The sequence below is a fragment of the Ursus arctos genome, unplaced genomic scaffold (genome assembly GCF_023065955.2).
Source record: "Ursus arctos isolate Adak ecotype North America unplaced genomic scaffold, UrsArc2.0 scaffold_3, whole genome shotgun sequence".
In the NCBI taxonomy this organism is placed as follows: Eukaryota; Metazoa; Chordata; class Mammalia; order Carnivora; family Ursidae; genus Ursus; species Ursus arctos.
The window spans coordinates 18,195,044-18,211,776 of record NW_026622985.1 but is presented as its reverse complement, the minus strand read 5'-3'; the positions used below and the strand labels follow the sequence as shown (position 1 = coordinate 18,211,776).

At 34.6% G+C, this 16,733-nt stretch overlaps 1 protein-coding gene across 7 annotated transcripts in view; it reads left to right on the top strand.

Moving 5' to 3' along the window:
- KMT2E (lysine methyltransferase 2E (inactive)) overlaps positions 1-16,733 on the top strand; it is a 94,358-nt gene that overhangs the window by 51,905 nt on the left and 25,720 nt on the right. For all 7 annotated transcript variants that reach the window (XM_048212903.2, XM_026503892.4, XM_048212902.2 and 4 more), the window contains 6 exons: positions 2,496-2,576; positions 6,504-6,562; positions 7,492-7,664; positions 11,981-12,019; positions 15,395-15,625; positions 15,742-15,872. In XM_048212903.2, coding sequence (XP_048068860.1) covers positions 2,496-2,576; positions 6,504-6,562; positions 7,492-7,664; positions 11,981-12,019; positions 15,395-15,625; positions 15,742-15,872 — 714 coding nt within the window. The remainder of the gene's footprint in view (positions 1-2,495; positions 2,577-6,503; positions 6,563-7,491; positions 7,665-11,980; positions 12,020-15,394; positions 15,626-15,741; positions 15,873-16,733) is intronic.

Sequence of the window (16,733 nt, the reverse complement as noted above, 5' to 3'; positions counted from 1 at the left end):
TTGACCTGACTCTCTCACCTCCTTTTGACTTGAACCTTGCAGCACTCTGGAGTCTCCTTGAACCAGAACCACAGTCTCCCCTCCCCCAACCCTGGTTCAACCACCAAGAAAGGCCTCCTCCCCTAGAGAAGGTGTGATTGGGACAGAAAGTGGGGTTTTGTTTTCATTTTTTGTTTTTTGGGGGGGGAGGGAGTTGGGGAGGATGCAGAGGGAACGTAGGATCTCAGCCTGAAAGTTACTGAGTCCCTCCCCTGCACAGAGTGGGAAGCAGAGAGGATTTAAGCAGTGTACTGTAGGGGGGTAAGAAATTTTGGTGGCTTTACACACAATCTCCTAGGTCAGATCTTTGTGGTATTGCTTCATTATTTGATTTGAAATAGTATAGCATATACCTATATTTGAGTGTGAGTGTAAAAATACATCTTAGAGCCAAATATAAATTACTTTGTATTATTTGTAATAGTGTTCCCATCTGTTACGTGATTGGATGTTGGATGTTATTGATATAAACATGCATGTAGGGTTATATTTCAAAACGTTGATTTACCTTTGCCAAAAAGGGGGGAAATTAGTCTTAATTGGAGAGTGAAATTTGATATTTTTATGTAAAGATGTGATCTTTTGGGTTAATTTTAATAAAAATATATTGTGGTACCTTTTAAATTTTAAAAATAAATACTCATTACCTATGACACGTGTCACTACTATGAACAATCACATCAGTAAATTTATTCAGGAGGTAAACTTAAAAACTAAAAAAATAACTTCAGTGATAACTTGTTTTCTTCATTATTTTTCAAATAACTAGTTAGAAAATTTCAATTCATATTTTAACTGATCATATAATATAGCTTTCTCTTAGCTGATCTTGTCTAATGTGATAAATTACATACCATTTGGCAGTGTTTTCATTTTAATGGAGTGTTTTCTTTGGATTTCATTACAATGATCTAGATATAATATAGAATTATCTGAATTAGAAAATAGTTAATTAGTCCTTAGGATTTATACCTACAAATTCTTGAGGGACCAGTTCAGTTTTTGGATTGTTCAAGGTATTTGCTTCTTGGCAACTGTTCTCTGTTATGAATCTATTTTTGTTGTTGTTGTTGTTTTTCTACTGCTTAATCTGTAGTATACTTGCAAGGCTTTATCTTTTTTCCTCTCTTCTTGTTCCATATTGCCTCTATGTGTGTCCATGTGCCTGCTGCCTATCCTCCTCTCTTTCAAGTTTGACCTCTAGAGCTCAGATCATTTATTCATTTTCTAGTTTTGTTTCTTCTGTTATCTTCATGACATTACTACTTACCCCTAAATTTAATTTAGTTTGTTATTCTAACCTGCCTTGTCAGGTGCTCTGCTTTTCTTTCTCACTTTTTCCCCCCACATCTTTTATTCCATTACCTTCCGCTTCCTACCAGTTCTTTCCCGAACATTCTCAGTTTAGAACTGAAGAGCATACGATAGTTAACTCAGAAGGGATATATTTGAAATGGCTAATTCTTATGTAAAGAGTAATTAAGACTATTTTTAGGAATAGGCATATATATATGATATATTGTGTGTGTGTGTGTATGTATATATGTATATGTGTATATACACATATACATATATATAAAAATCAGCTTTGGACCAATTACAGCCTTGGCAACAAAATACAATAATAGTAACAAATTGAGAGGTTGCCTCAAGCTGATCCATGTATTCCATAAAACTAATTTGAGGACAGAATAGGTTTAATCCCTATGCTCATAGAATGTATCTTAGATTCTTTATCTTCTCTGCCGCATTCTAGTTCTATCCTTCTTTAACTGAGGGTTGGAATGTTGGAAAATCCTCTTAGTTGGTGGTTTTTCTACTTTGAGTTTCTTAAGTTCTTTGAATTTACTGTATACCATCAAAGCAGCCCGAGTTTTTCCTGGTACGCATTAGAGGAAATCTATACACTTCCTGATATTCCAAGTCCTGTATAATCTGACTGCACTTTACTAATCCAGTTCTAACCCCTCCCCCCCCGTATTTCTCAGAATGAAAATTTCCCTTCATATAGATTAACTGCCTTCTGGCGATTGCTCCTCATATGAATCTACTTGAGAAAATGTTGCTATAATGACATCTTTTCTTTCTAATCTCCCAAATGAGGTTTTATTCAAGTCCATTATTCTCCAGGGTGCTTTTCCCATTAACTTCAAATAATGTGGACATCTTCACATTGTGACTTTGGATAATATTTGTAATGTATACCTTTCATATTTAAAAGTTATATTTGCTTTAGAAATTTATATATATATATATAATATCCTATATTTGTCCTCTTGTCTTTGCATCTCAAAGTTTTATCTCCCTAAGGACATACTTCTGTGAATTCCTCACAGCACCTTTTACAGTGCTAAACTCAAAGTGGGCGCTTACTAGGTAATAGTTAAATAGAATATCAGATCTTAAATTAAGGATGATTCTATTAATATTTTATATGTTCTGCTTTTTTCTTTAAGCGTTTGGCAACATATTGACTGCATGGGGATTGACAGGCAGCATATTCCTGATACATATTTATGTGAACGTTGTCAGCCTAGGTAAGTTGTGCATGCTTATAAGATTGCCAGTAAATTTACTGAAATAATCTTTGGTTAATAGAAGTTTATGTATGAATTCTGGATTAAATAATTAATGGATTACTGTGTTTCATCAATTCTAAGATACACTTTTCATTTTTATGTTTATTATTTTTTTTGTATTCTGACATCTCTAAAATCAGGAAGAATCTTTCCATTGATAATATTCATGGTTTACTCGGTAGAGTTGTTTTTTTTTTTTTACCTCATTAATAATGCAGAAAATAACAACACATCTTCTAAGTGATGGCATCTCTTTTCAGTGGAGTGCACTATGTTAAAGAGTTACTAGATCCATGTATTCTATAAAAAATAATCATTCCACTGCCCTGCTTCAACAATTTTCAACAGTCTTTTTCATTTATACTGTCATATATTTCTTGTCCCTTTCACATATTTTAATGGGAGTCCCAGATACATTATTTCATTCACACAATTTCCTAGGTCAGATACATTATTTCATTCACATGTATCCCTGTGTATTTCAGTGTATATATATATATATATTTATATATATTTCAATATATATCTGTAAAAGAATTTCATTCACATGTATCCCTGTGTATTTCAGTGTATATATGTATATATATATTTATATATATTTCAATATATATCTGTAAAAGAATTTCATTCACGTGTATCCCTATGTATTTCAGTGTGTATATATATATATATATGTATATATATATATATATGTATATATATATCTGTAAAAGAATTTTTAAAAAACCAACCCCAAAGCCATTATTATACATGTAATAAAATGTATTATCACTCAGCCACCGTTAAAATATTGATTGGTTGATATACATCTGTCCGTTAAGACTCTGGTAATATAAACCTCCTTCCATTACCCCACAAACTCTGGTCTCCTTTGCAATGTGTTTAAGGAATTGAATTGTTTATCCTGATTTGTTTGCTGATTGCATTATCATGATATAACCAATTTCTGTATCCTTTTTATTTCTGTAAATAAGTGTGTGATCGGATTGTGGGTTCAATTTTTTTGGGGGGGTGGGGGGAGAATATTTCATAGACTGTGTTCTGTCAAGTAACACATAATATCTGGTTGTCTCACTTGATCTTAGCCAAAAGGCTGAGAAGCGATTGCTTGTCTCTATGATAGGACACATTGATAGTCCTTGTTTAGATCCATTAATTTATTAGGGGTTGCAAGTTAGTGCCATGTTAATCTTATTGCTTATAACTTATTAGCTGGAATATTTCTATAGAAACAAACTTCCCCATATTAACTGTTTAGTTCTCTTAAGGAATACAGTTGACCCTTGAATAGCATAGTTATGATCTGTGTGAGTTCACTTAAACATGATTTTTTCTTTTTTAATGTGCATTTTTTTTCCCAATACATGTACATGTATTTTTATGACTTCCTTAACTACATTTTCTTTTCTCTGGTACATTTTACCATAAGAGTAGAGTATATAATGCATATACCAAATATGTGTTAATCAACTGTTTACGCTGACAGTCAATAGTAGACTTTTAGTAGTTTAAGTTTTTGGAAAGTCAAAAGTTAATATGCGGATTTTTGATTGCACAAGGGATTGGTGCCCCTAAGTCTTCATGTTGTTTAAGAGTCCACTGTATTTGGAAAGGCAGGATAAATGCTTGTTGATTCTTACCCTTTATTTACTAGTGTTCAGAATACTTAAAAGAAATTTAAGTATCATTATAAACTCGGATTTAAACATCGTAGATATCAGTCTGTTGCATTTACTATCCTTATTGATACTCAAATTTTGTCCAGTTTTGGTCATTGGGAACCTCATCAAGTTGTCTCTTGAGCCATTATGACAGTATCCTAGTGGTACTTACGTTTTGTGCTTTCTGGTATGACAAGATGTCTCGAGCTTATTTTATACTCCTGAGCCTCTGAGAATTGGTTTTCAATTCTAGAATCTGAGAGCTAGTCATGCTCTTTCCTACTGGATTGGTCACTGTTCCTAGGTCTTTGTCTTTTTAGACAAAGCTAGGGAAATATGTTTTGTTTGTTTATTTTTAAGATAAAGTACATGAGTTTATACAGATAATTGTAATTTAAATTTAGGAATATGAGGTTTTCTTTTAACCATTTCCGTATTCCATTTATATCTCCTAGTTCCCAACAACATAGACAATAATATAACTAGAATTTCACCAGCTACTCAGTTGCTTCCTTTCATAGAAAAATATAACAGTCTAGAGTAACAATATCAACACTAGCACCAAGATATGATTATGTAAAACAGTTTAATTAATTAATTAATTAATTAAAAAAAGTAAACTCTACGCCTAACTTGGGGCTTATATTCACAACCCTGAGATCAAGAGTCGCATGCTTTACCGTCTGAGCCAGCCAGGTGCCCCTATGTAAAAGAGTTTAGAACTTTTTTCCTTAAGATATGTTCCACAGGAATTTATAGTTTATTGTGTTTAAAGTCCCTTAAAAGTATTTCACTGTGTGATTATAATACCAGCTGGATACACGCTATATTGATGAGGTGATTTTTTTTATTTTTTAAAATAAACCTTTTTATTTTGAGTTAATTACAGATTCACATACAGTTATGAATTAATACAGAGATTCTGTATATCCTTTACCCAGTTCCCCCCTGTGGTAACATGTTGCAAAACTATTAATACAATATTACAACTAGGATATTGACATTGATACAGTCAGGAAACAAAACATTTCCATGGGGAGGATCCCTAATGTTGCTTTTTACAGCCACACCACCTCCCACCTCTCCCACCCTTCCCATCCCTGACCTTTGGCAACTCCATTGCTGTAATCTGTAATCCATGGTTATAATTTTGTCATTTCAAGAATGTTATATAAGTGGAATCATACAGTATGTGACCTTTGGGATTGGCTTTTTTTACTCAGCATAATTCTCTGGAGAGCTAGCCAATTTCTTGCATATACCAGTATTTTGTTCTTTCTTATTGCTGAGTAGTGTTCTGTGATATATATGTACAGTTTGTTTAACCATTCACCCATTGAAGGACATTTGGGTCTTTTCCACTTTCTGGCTATTACAGATAAAGTTGCTGTGAACATTTGTGTACAGGTTTTGGTGTGAATGTAAGTGTGTTTTCTCTGGGATAAATGCCTGAGAGTGAAGGTGTTCAGTCACATGAAAGTGGCATGTTTACTATTGTAAGAAATTGTCCAGCAATTTTTTGCATATCAGTTGTACCATTTTACATTCCTATCAGAAATGTATGAGGAAGCTAGTTATTTTTTATTTTTAGGATTGCTTCTTATACTTTATTTTTATAATTATATACTTAAACGTGATTATGTCCTTCCACCCCTGAAGTAAGATAAAAAATGGATTGTTCTTTCCATTGATGTTTCCTTATTAGAAACAGATATGTGCATACGTATTTGTATTCCTTACTTAGGTAAGTGATAGTATATTATAGAATTTGCCACATTTCCTTTTTTCTCTTAAAAATATGTGCTGAAGATCACTTCATACTAGTATATAGAGATTGACTCATTTCTTTCCATCCCTTCAAGATGCTCCGTCTTTTTCATGAAATAGCATTCTTTTTTAACAGACTTTTTGCCTTAAATATTTAATTTGAATAAAAAAGTACTAGTTTCCTAAGTAAAAAGTTCTTTTCTTAAAAGAGTGCAATAGAGTCACTTAACTGGCATCTACTGCTAATTATGCTAGATAAGCTCTAAGGCAAGGGATAATACATATATTTTATACTGTGTTTTTCAGTAGGAACATTAGAGAAAGTGTGAAGTTCATCACCTCTAAAACCGATCTGCTTTAAATTAGAGAAATTGTAAAGTTTATTACATTTAAAACTGCTCTTCTTATATCTAAATCCATGAAAGTTTGGTAAATAATCATTAATATTTTAATACAGGAATTTGGATAAAGAGAGGGCAGTGCTACTACAACGCCGGAAAAGGGAAAATATGTCAGGTAGGTGAAAAGGATCTGTACTAAATTAAGATTAGTATGATCGAGAGAATGAATGCCCTGCATATTTTAGTCAGATGTAAACACCTTCCCAGTGAATGTTGATTGTATATCTGACTTACAATCAGGTAGAGATTTTAAATAGTCTTTTTACCAGATTATAGAATAAGAGTGTACTTACTTTAGAAAATGTAGGAAGTAGAGGGAAATAAAAATTATAAATTATCCATATTTTTCTACAAAGGTAACAGATAGGTTTAGAGAAGTATTTAAATATGTTCGCTTTTCAGAGAGATGGTGATCCCATTAGTTTATCACATGGAATAGTATTTTTTTCATTTTTACGAATAGATTGTAGAAGTTGAACTACAATACAACTTTTCATTTAGGCTTAAAACAGTACTAATACAAATGGTTTTGGAGAATCATAGTTTATTGAATTATTCCCGTTTGATGGACATTTAGGTTGTTTCCAGTATTTTTTGTTTCTTTAGTTTTTGTTATTACAAATAGCACCTTCAATGAAACCCTCTTGGAAGAGTTTTTTTGGATTTTCATTCACTTTATCTTTGGATACATACCTAGAAATAGGATTACTGGGTGAAAGGCTAAGTGTAGAATTTTGCTAGATATGGCTAAATTCCCCTTCATAGGGTATTTTGAATTTCCTTGCAGTTTATGCAAGTGCTGATTTCCCACAGTCGCACCATCTCAGTGTATTGTCAGACTTTTCATCTAGTTTAATGTATAAGGAATGGTACTTGCGGTTTGCATTTAAATGTATCTTACTTTGAGTGAGGGGAAGAAGTAAAACAATGTTTATTCTGTAGACAGATGGAGATAGAACAGTTTGCCATGTAGAATGCTGTTTTGTTTTTTATTTTGTTCAAAATAGTATGGCAAATACAATAATTTTTATTTTGCCTTGGAAGATGGTGATACCAGTGCAACTGAGAGTGGTGATGAGGTTCCTGTGGAATTATATACTGCATTTCAGCACACCCCAACATCGATTACTTTAACTGCTTCAAGAGTTTCCAAGGTTAATGATAAAAGAAGGAAAAAAAGTGGGGAGAAAGAACAAAACATTTCAAAGTGTAAAAAAGTAAGTTTTTCCTTTCTTAAGATGAGTGTGTGGGAAGTGGTAGGAGCTGAGTTTTACAGGAAAGGCAGATGAGTATTGGATGGTAGCCAGAAAAGTTGGCAGAATCTAAGCTTTTTAAAACTCATTTTAAAATTTTAATATGTTTTAAAGATTGGAGTGTGATAGAGAAGAATGTTTGCATAATGATTTGCAATCATCACTAATGAAACTAGTCATAGAAATGCAAAAGCTAAAATAAAATGGAAAAAATTGCTGTTTTAGAAAACAGAAATAACAGTCCTAAATTTTTAATAGCTTATGAACAGGTAAAGGAGCATAGAATGATTGTGAATGATTGTTTATAGTTCTCTCAATCATATTTAATCATTTTAATAAGCCTCCGTATTTGTTGAATTTCTTATCATGTAGATTTTTTTCACTTAAATTCTATGTGATAAATTATCCTAAGGATGTAATGGCATAAAACCATTTCTGAGCCACTTTTTCATTAAATTTGTTATAATTGCTATTGAAGATTTTTGTCTGCTAAGGTAAAAAATATTTTTCATGATGGCTATATTGCTATTATAGACTGAAATTATCCCTAGATATATAATCAAGGCTTTTTCAAAGCGTTTTTCCTTGAGTGGTTCTTCACGATATCATCTGGTTGTTTAATAGGCAGATGTACTTTGCATTTTCTAATTTCACCTCCCTGCTTAAAATATACTTTGACTATAGCAGTCTTCACATATTATGTCCCTCTCCAGTTCTGCTATTCTTCTACCTGTCCTGTATTTTATCCATTCTGGATAATTTCTTACTAAAATCTACCTGCACTTTCTCGGTGTTACCTTTTTCTTTCTTTCTTTCCTTTCTTTCGTAAGCTCCACACCCAGTGTGGGGCTTGAACTCACGACCCTGTGATCAGGAGTCACAGGCTGTACTGACCGAGCCAGCCAGGTGTCCCATTGGGTGTTATCTTTGCTTATGCCATTCCCTTCACCATTTAGAATATTCTCTAAAGTTAAGCATCTGCCTTTGGCTCAGGTCATGATCCCAGGGTCGTGGGATCAAGTCCCTCATTGGGCTCCCTGCTCATCAGGGAGCCTGCTTCTCCCTCTACCTGCTGCTCCCCCTGCTTGTGCTCTCTGTCAAATAAATAAAATTGTCAAAAAAAAAAATGCCTCTTACAATTTCGGCATTCATGTGTCAGTATTGACTCACCTTTTTCATCTCACGCTTTGAAATTATGCTTTCCTATTTATTGTATAAAAGTTACTTGAAGGGCGCCTGGGTGGCTCAGTCAGTTAAGTGTCTGCCTTCAGCTCAGGTCATGATCCCAGGGTCCTGGGATCGAGTCCCTCCTTGGGTTCCCTGCTCAGCGGGGAGCCTGCTTCTCCCTCTCCCTCTGCCACTTCCCTTGCTTGTGCTCTCTCTCTGTCAAATAAATAAATAAAATCTTTAAAAAAAAAAAAAAAAGGTTACTTGAGGGGCGCCTGGGTGGCTCAGTCAGTTAAGTGTTCAACTCTTGATTTTGGCTCTGGTCATCATCTCAGGATTGTGAGACCGAGCCCCCAGTTGGGCTCCATGCTCAGCGGGGAGTCTGCTTCTCCTCGCCCTCTCTCTCCTTTTAACTTTTTTCTCTCTCAAATAAATCTTTTTTTGTTGTTGTTTTTAAGATTTTATTTATTTATTTGACAGAGAGGCATTGAGAGAGGGAACACAAGCAGAGGGAGTGGGAGAGGGAGAAGCAAGCTTCCCACTGAGCAGGGACCCTGATGCGGGGCTCCATCCCAGGACCCTGGGATCACGCCCTGAGCTGAAGGCAGACGCTTAACGACTGAGCCACCCAGGCATGCCTCAAATAAATAAACTTTTCAAAAAAAATGTTACTTAGAAATTTTATCCTCTTGTTTTAGGTCATTTGGTTTAACAAATCTGTTTTTGAGTAAAGCATAGATTCTGTATTTTTTTCTGGCTGGAATGACTTTTGGCTATTTAAAATGAATCAATCCTGAGTCTTGGATTGTGTCAAAGTTATTTCAGAATATTAGTGTGTAAAGAGAAATTTTTCTCTTGTGTTGTTAGTAAATATAGACAAGGATTAGAAAAAAAAAAAATCCAGAAACTGTGCATAAAAGATCTAGTTTGCTGTACCCACTGTTAAGGTTTTACTATTATTTGAGGTTAATATGTAATAAAAACCATATAACAAAAGGATTTATACAGTTTTGCTTTTTATTCAGCCTGTTGCTGTTATGGCTAATTGTTAAAAATTTGAATGGTGTTTACAGTAGATGTTCTGGATAGATAACAGTTTTCAAATATTCATAAAACCCTAGCAAAGTATTGGTGTTTCAGTAATTCAGGACTTTGACATGAAGTATTAATACTATTTTTTTAAGAGAGGGAGGGACAGAGGCCGAGGTGGAGGGAGAGGGAGAGAGAGACTCTTAATAAGCAGGCTCCATGCAAGCAGCCTGAGGTGGGGCTCAATCTCATAACCCTGAGATCATGTCCTGAGCAGAAATCAAGAATCAGACACTTAACCCACTGAGCTACCCTGGTGCCCCATGAAGAATTAATACTGTAAATGTTGCAGATAACATAGAAAAAGACAGGTATTGTGACTATCTTTCAAATTCTTTTTTTTTTTCCCCAGCAGCATAGCCATTGTTCAGCCTCAAAAATCTTTGAGTCATCTTTAGTTTTGGACATTCAGATTTATTTTCAAAAGCACTATTGATTTTTTCCTTTGGAATGTCTCTTGTATTTTTATTTTTCTTCCTTTTGCTTCTACAAACGCTCATCACCTCATAGTAGTGCAATAGTAACTTAACCATCTTTAATTTCTCCAACTTTATCCTCTGCTTCATAACATCCTATATTTGGTTATGATGTTTCCTGTGAATATTGTTCTTACATCTCTTCTCTGCTCAGAAGTATTTTATTGATTACTCCAGCATAAAGAAAAGCATACCTGTATTTAAGTTGGAATCATAAAATCCAACTTTTTAAATAAGGCTTCCATGATCTAATTTTAAATTTTGTAGCAAATTTTATGTCATACTCTTCAGTGGGTAAAAGTGTGTGTATTAGTTTTTCCTCAAATATTTTTTCCTATTTGATGCCTTCTTTCATATTTCTTTTTATAATTTTTAAAAAGATTTTATTTGAGAGAGAGGGAAAGCACGAAGAGGTTGCAGAGGGAGAGGGAGAAGCAAACTCCCTGCTGAGCAGGGAACCCCAGCTGGGAGGGTGTGGTGAGACTTGACGCCAGGACCCTGAGATCATGAGCGGAGCAGAAGTAGACGCTTAACCACCTGAGCCACCCAGGTGCCCCTCATATTTCTTTAGTACTAGGATTGTGTTCCTTTCAGTTGTTCATCTGTCTGAGTACATTCATTCTTCAAAGTCTACCTAGCTCTTTTCCCATGTTTTCCATGAAGGTTCATTTTGTTGTTAATAAATCCTGCTTTCTTCTAACATGTAGTCTACACACAGACTTAACACTTAAATACATTTGGATCTATATTGCTTACTCTTGGTTTATGTTTGTTAGTCTCCCTAGAGACTTTTGGGGTGGAGTGATGACGAAGATAGGAATTAAATGTTAAATACCACTTCAGGACCCAGCAGATTAGTGAGCTGTCACTAAATATTTATTGAATAAATACAGCTCTGTTTACCACAGTGCTTATTACTTAAGCTCCACTACATGTTCAAATATCGTTTACTAGTTCACTTAGAGTATTAAAGTAGTAACATTATTTTATCATTCCCAAAACTTTTCTCTTCAATAAAAGTACTGTAATATTTTTAATACCCTTCCAATTTAATCAGTTATTTTTCCATGGTTGTAATAATTGAGCACATAGAAAATTTGAGATTTTTTTAGCAGTATCATTCATATACATAGTCTCATGTTCTTACATAGTCTGCATTCTTTTTTTTTTTTTTTTTGAGTATAGTTGATATACACTGTTACTGTAATTTCAGGTATACAAAGTCTGCATTCTACTCTTTTTAAGTTTTTATTTGAGAGCGAATGAGAGAGCGAGCGAGCACAAGTGGAGGGGAAGGGCAGAGGGAGATGGAGAAGCAGACTCCCCACTGAACTGAGAGCCTGATGTAGGACTCGATCCTGGGACCCTGGGATCATGACCTTAGCTGAAGACAGACACTTAACTGACTGAGCCACCCAAGCACCCCGTCTGCATTCTCTTATTAATAATGGAATAATATTCTAGTAGAAGACTTCAGTGAACTGCTTGATTCTTAAATATCATATTCAGTTTAAAAAAGAACTAACTCAGAATTTCATGTTATTTCAGGCCTTTCGTGAAGGATCTAGGAAGTCATCAAGAGTTAAGGTAAATACATTAAAGACCTTAGTACCAACTGTCAGTTTGTCAGAAGCTTACTAAGTGATTACTTGTCCAAAATCTTTATGTTCTCTTCATTGTGTATCATTTCATTGCTTATTATCTTTACCAGAAGTGGCACCATAGAGAATTCTAATTTGATTAATATGATACTCTTGGAGTTTATTCACATGTTAAAATATTAAGCAAAAGGAGGTGGTATATAAGTAATTGCTAATATCAAAATTTTGGATAATCTGAATTTCAGTTATCAGTGCATTCCGTACCTCCCAGTACTACATCGTATACTGGACATATGAATGCAAAATCATAGAGAATTTGAAAATTTCCTTTTTTTTTTTTTTTTTTTGCATAGTTGGGATTCGAGTGATTTAGTCAAGTAAGTTGTTATAAAATACTGTAAAATCACTGTTGAAGTACAAAGTAGTCACTGTACCTTGAAATAATTAGACTATAGCCTCAATTTTGTTGAATCCCAGATTGCTGAGAGAGGCAAGGCTCATCAGCTCTGCCTCCCCCTAAAAGAGAGGTGTCGGATCACAGAGGTCAACTATATAGGGTGACTGTAGCTTTCTAGGTTATGTGGTTAAAGGATAATGGGCTTCTCAAGTTGTCAGATAGTAGAGTAGGATGTGGGGAGCATGTTACGGTATATTTGTTGTGCCCATAGTGTAAAGCATAATAGTTATTTATTATTCCACATTTCCTGGAAAACAAATCATTAAATGGATGTCTAGTGATGATTATTACATGCTTTTGTAGTTCTTTCTCAGGAAAGTTAACATGGTGTCACTCAACAGACTACAAGCCCAAAGTTTCATAGAATGTTCTTTATGTGTTAAAGTTAAGGATTTTATACTTACTATATATTAAACTTGGGTTTCTGGGATATTCTCTGACATAGCGTACAGTCTGAAAAAGTTTTTGAATTCAGCTAGTGGAAACTTAATACTCTGATAGTTTCCTTTTCTTTCTGATTTATCCAGTTATCCCAGTAGCAGGTTTATTGAAGACAGGGCATCTTTTACTTAAGTGAAATATTTTCATTTCTTTTTTTTTTTTTTTAAAGATTTTATTTATTTATTTGACAGAGATAGAGACAGCCAGCGAGAGAGGGAACACAAGCAGGGGGAGTGGGAGAGGAAGAAGCAGGCTCATAGCGGAGGAGCCTGACGTGGGGTTCGATCCCATAACGCCGGGATCACGCCCTGAGCCGAAGGCAGATGCCCAACCGCTGTGCCACCCAGGCGCCCCAATATTTTCATTTCTTATGTAAAGAAATGACTAAGGAAGTAAAATTTTAATAATGCTTTGTGCATCTTTAAAGATTTTTTTTTTTTTACTTAAAGATACCTCTATAAGATCATAACAATTCCAGTTAGTAATTCTATAGTATTTATAGGTTCAAGAGATACAGAAGAATTTACTGTATCAAATATATACCAGGTCAGTAGAAGGCTTGGGTGGGGGAGAAGGTAAAATAGAAGGAAAAAATTTTTAAATTTATAGATTTCTTTAATAAAGCTGATGAAGGCCTTATTATATAGTATTTCATATTTGTGTAAAAATCTGTTACAAGGTGGTCATTATAATGTGGAATATATAATTACATAAAATATCAGTTGGTAAAAATAAACCTACTCCTGTCAAGCAGCTGAACAACTTACTGTAGTTTGTTTCATTGTAAGAAAGAATGATACTTTTTGTAATAAAAATTAGTTACTTATATGGAACGTGGACAAATGGTAAATTTTAGTGTTACTGCACATGTGTACATGTCTAATAGGATATATGAGTTTTTATGAATTCTACATATGATTTTAAAATTTTAGTTACTTAGGTTGTACATATTTTAGAAATAATCTTTTCTCATCAAGGTGTAAGGTGTTCAGTGTTGTAGAAAGAAACTGATGAATAGCATTTACAAAAAATTGAAATCTGAATTATGCTAATGAAACATAAATGTTTTTGTTATCGTCATTGATTCATTTTCACCCTAAGATTGCAAATAAGAATTGTTGTTGAAGGGGCGCCTGGGTGGCTCAGTTGTTAAGTGTCTGCCTTTGGCTCAGGTCATGATCCCAGGGTTCTGGGATCAAGCCCCACGTTGGGCTCTCTGCTTGGTGGGTAGCTTGCTTCTCCCTGTCCCTTTGCCACTCCCCCTGCCTGTGTTTGCTCTGTCTCTGTGAGATAAATAAATAAAATCTTTAAAACAAAACAAAAAAAACCTTAAAAAAAATTGTGGGAATCCACATTTTTAAAATGTGTGGTAATTGTACCTATCTATAAATTGCATTCCAGCAGGAAAAGTGCCCCATTTTGTTCTTTCTTTTTTTTTTTAAGATTTTTTTATTTTTAAGTAATTTCTACATGCAGCATGAGGCTCAAACTCACCACCCCAAGATTTAGAGTTGCATGCTCTTCCAACTGAGCCAGCCGGGTGCCCCCCTCTTTTTGCTCTGTAACAGATTAAGAGAGGCTGTAACGTTTTGTACTTGGCTTTTAGCATTCTTATCTTACGGATTTTTAGTAGGAGGTATAGATGAAGAGAAAGTATTTAAGTTTAAATGTTCTTGCTTTCAGTATGACCCTTGAATTTAGGTTATGGACCATTTTGGGTCATTTTACATTCTGTGAGACATTTTGTTCTCATGTCAAATTTATCATGTGGACAGTTGATTATAGATCTTGAAATTACACTAAATTAAGATATCAAAGTATATTGTTAAATAAAACATGTTACAATTGTAGTAGTCTATCAGAACTGTGAGTACAAGGTAGATACTGACAATCTCTAATAAAAAATTTCATATCTTTTTTTTAAGAGAGTGCCCAAGAGAGCAGTGGGGGAGGGGCAGAGGGAGATGGGGGGAGAGAGAATCTTAAGCAGGCTCTGCGCCCAGCTCAGGGCTGATGTGGGTCTCGATCTCACGGCCCTGAGATCATGACCTGAGCCAAAACCAAGAATTGGATGCTTAGCTGACCGTGCCACCCAGGCGACCCTACGCTATCTTTTTTTTAACCATTAGCTGACAGTGACTCCAAAGTTTGGGGTATTTGCAGTTTTATTGAAGGCCTCAGTTTGGCTAGTGGTCTGAATTTATGCTAGTCACACATAATTTGGCCTCCTTTAGTCTTCTAAGTCCTTACTTGTCTGGCATGCAGTATAAAGACGTGGTAGGCTGCTCATTTATGGTCAGTTTTTCCCTAGGATCAACTCAGAAAGCCTACCATTATTTCTACTTTATATTATGTTCTTTTACATAGATTATTATTTATTTGTGTGTGTGTGTGTGTGTGTGTGTGTGTGTGTATAAATACTTAGAAGTCCAGATATTAATGCTTAGTTTGCTATGATTTCAGGGTTCAGCTCCAGAGATTGATCCTTCATCTGATGGTTCAAATTTTGGATGGGAGACAAAAATTAAAGCGTGGATGGATCGATACGAAGAGGCAAACAGTAACCAATATAGTGAGGGTGTTCAGAGGGAGGCACAAAGAATAGCTCTGAGATTAGGCAATGGAAATGACAAAAAAGAAATAAACAAATCAGATTTGAATACCAACAATCTGCTCTTTAAGCCTCCTGTGGAGGTAAGTATATCATTTGCCAAAAAAAAATTACGAAACAAAAACTGTTTTCTAATGTATATCTTGAGTAAATTGAAAGCGATCAGGTTTAATTAATCTCAGCATTTCTCTGGTTTTAGAGCCATATACAAAAAAATAAGAAAATTCTGAAATCCGCAAAAGATTTGCCTCCTGATGCACTTATCATTGAGTACAGAGGGAAGTTTATGCTAAGAGAACAGTTTGAAGCAAATGGATATTTCTTTAAGAGGTATATTTATTTATTTTACCAGTTAACTGTAGTTAAAGATTGTTTTTTTGGCTGTTTTACCAAGATGCTGTCTGTGTTTGTATGTATTTTGCTTTCCTAAGCGATCATTTTAATACATTTAAAAGTGTAGTGTGATTGAACAGTGACTGTTAACTTTTGAACTATAATAAAGTATAGCAAAAAGCAGATGTATTCCTCAGTCTCTTACCTATCTCTGTCTTGCTGACACTCCTACAACAGTCTACTTCAAAGACAAACTACAGCAATACAGGTGGATGTTAATGAAAAACTTTGATTACCTAAGACTATAAGGAATCCTTTTGCCTCCGGGATCTTTCCTAATTCCTTGTAACATCATTGGTAGAACCTGAAAAGACCATTGGTGATCACAGGCAAAACCCCTTCCTCTATATTAGAGGATGTTAGATTTGCTTTTCCATTATTGCCACCACATTCAGCTCCCACTTTCTTGCTACTGGAATGGCTCTGGAGCACTTTTCTGTGGTTTGTGTTTTTGGTGGGAATTTGATGTTGTGACCCATTGCTTCCCTGAGGTCTGGAAATATGTTGGTATCTCTAGAGAGAGAACATTCTCAGTCTATATGATTATTAAAAGTATTTGTTGTTTATAACTTGAGTTTTTAAGATTCGAAAGCTATACAAGAATACTTCTCTTTTACATACAAACAGTGCTATAAATCAAACACTTAAATGCACTAGGAGATAAAGATTTTAAAGGTGTCCAGTTATGAATCCTTCTGTAAAGGCAGTAGTCCCTTCCTTTTTATTTTTCCTTGTAAATTTGAATTTCTACCTTCAATTAATTACCTTTAATTTAGATAAGATTATTGGAGCAGGTAA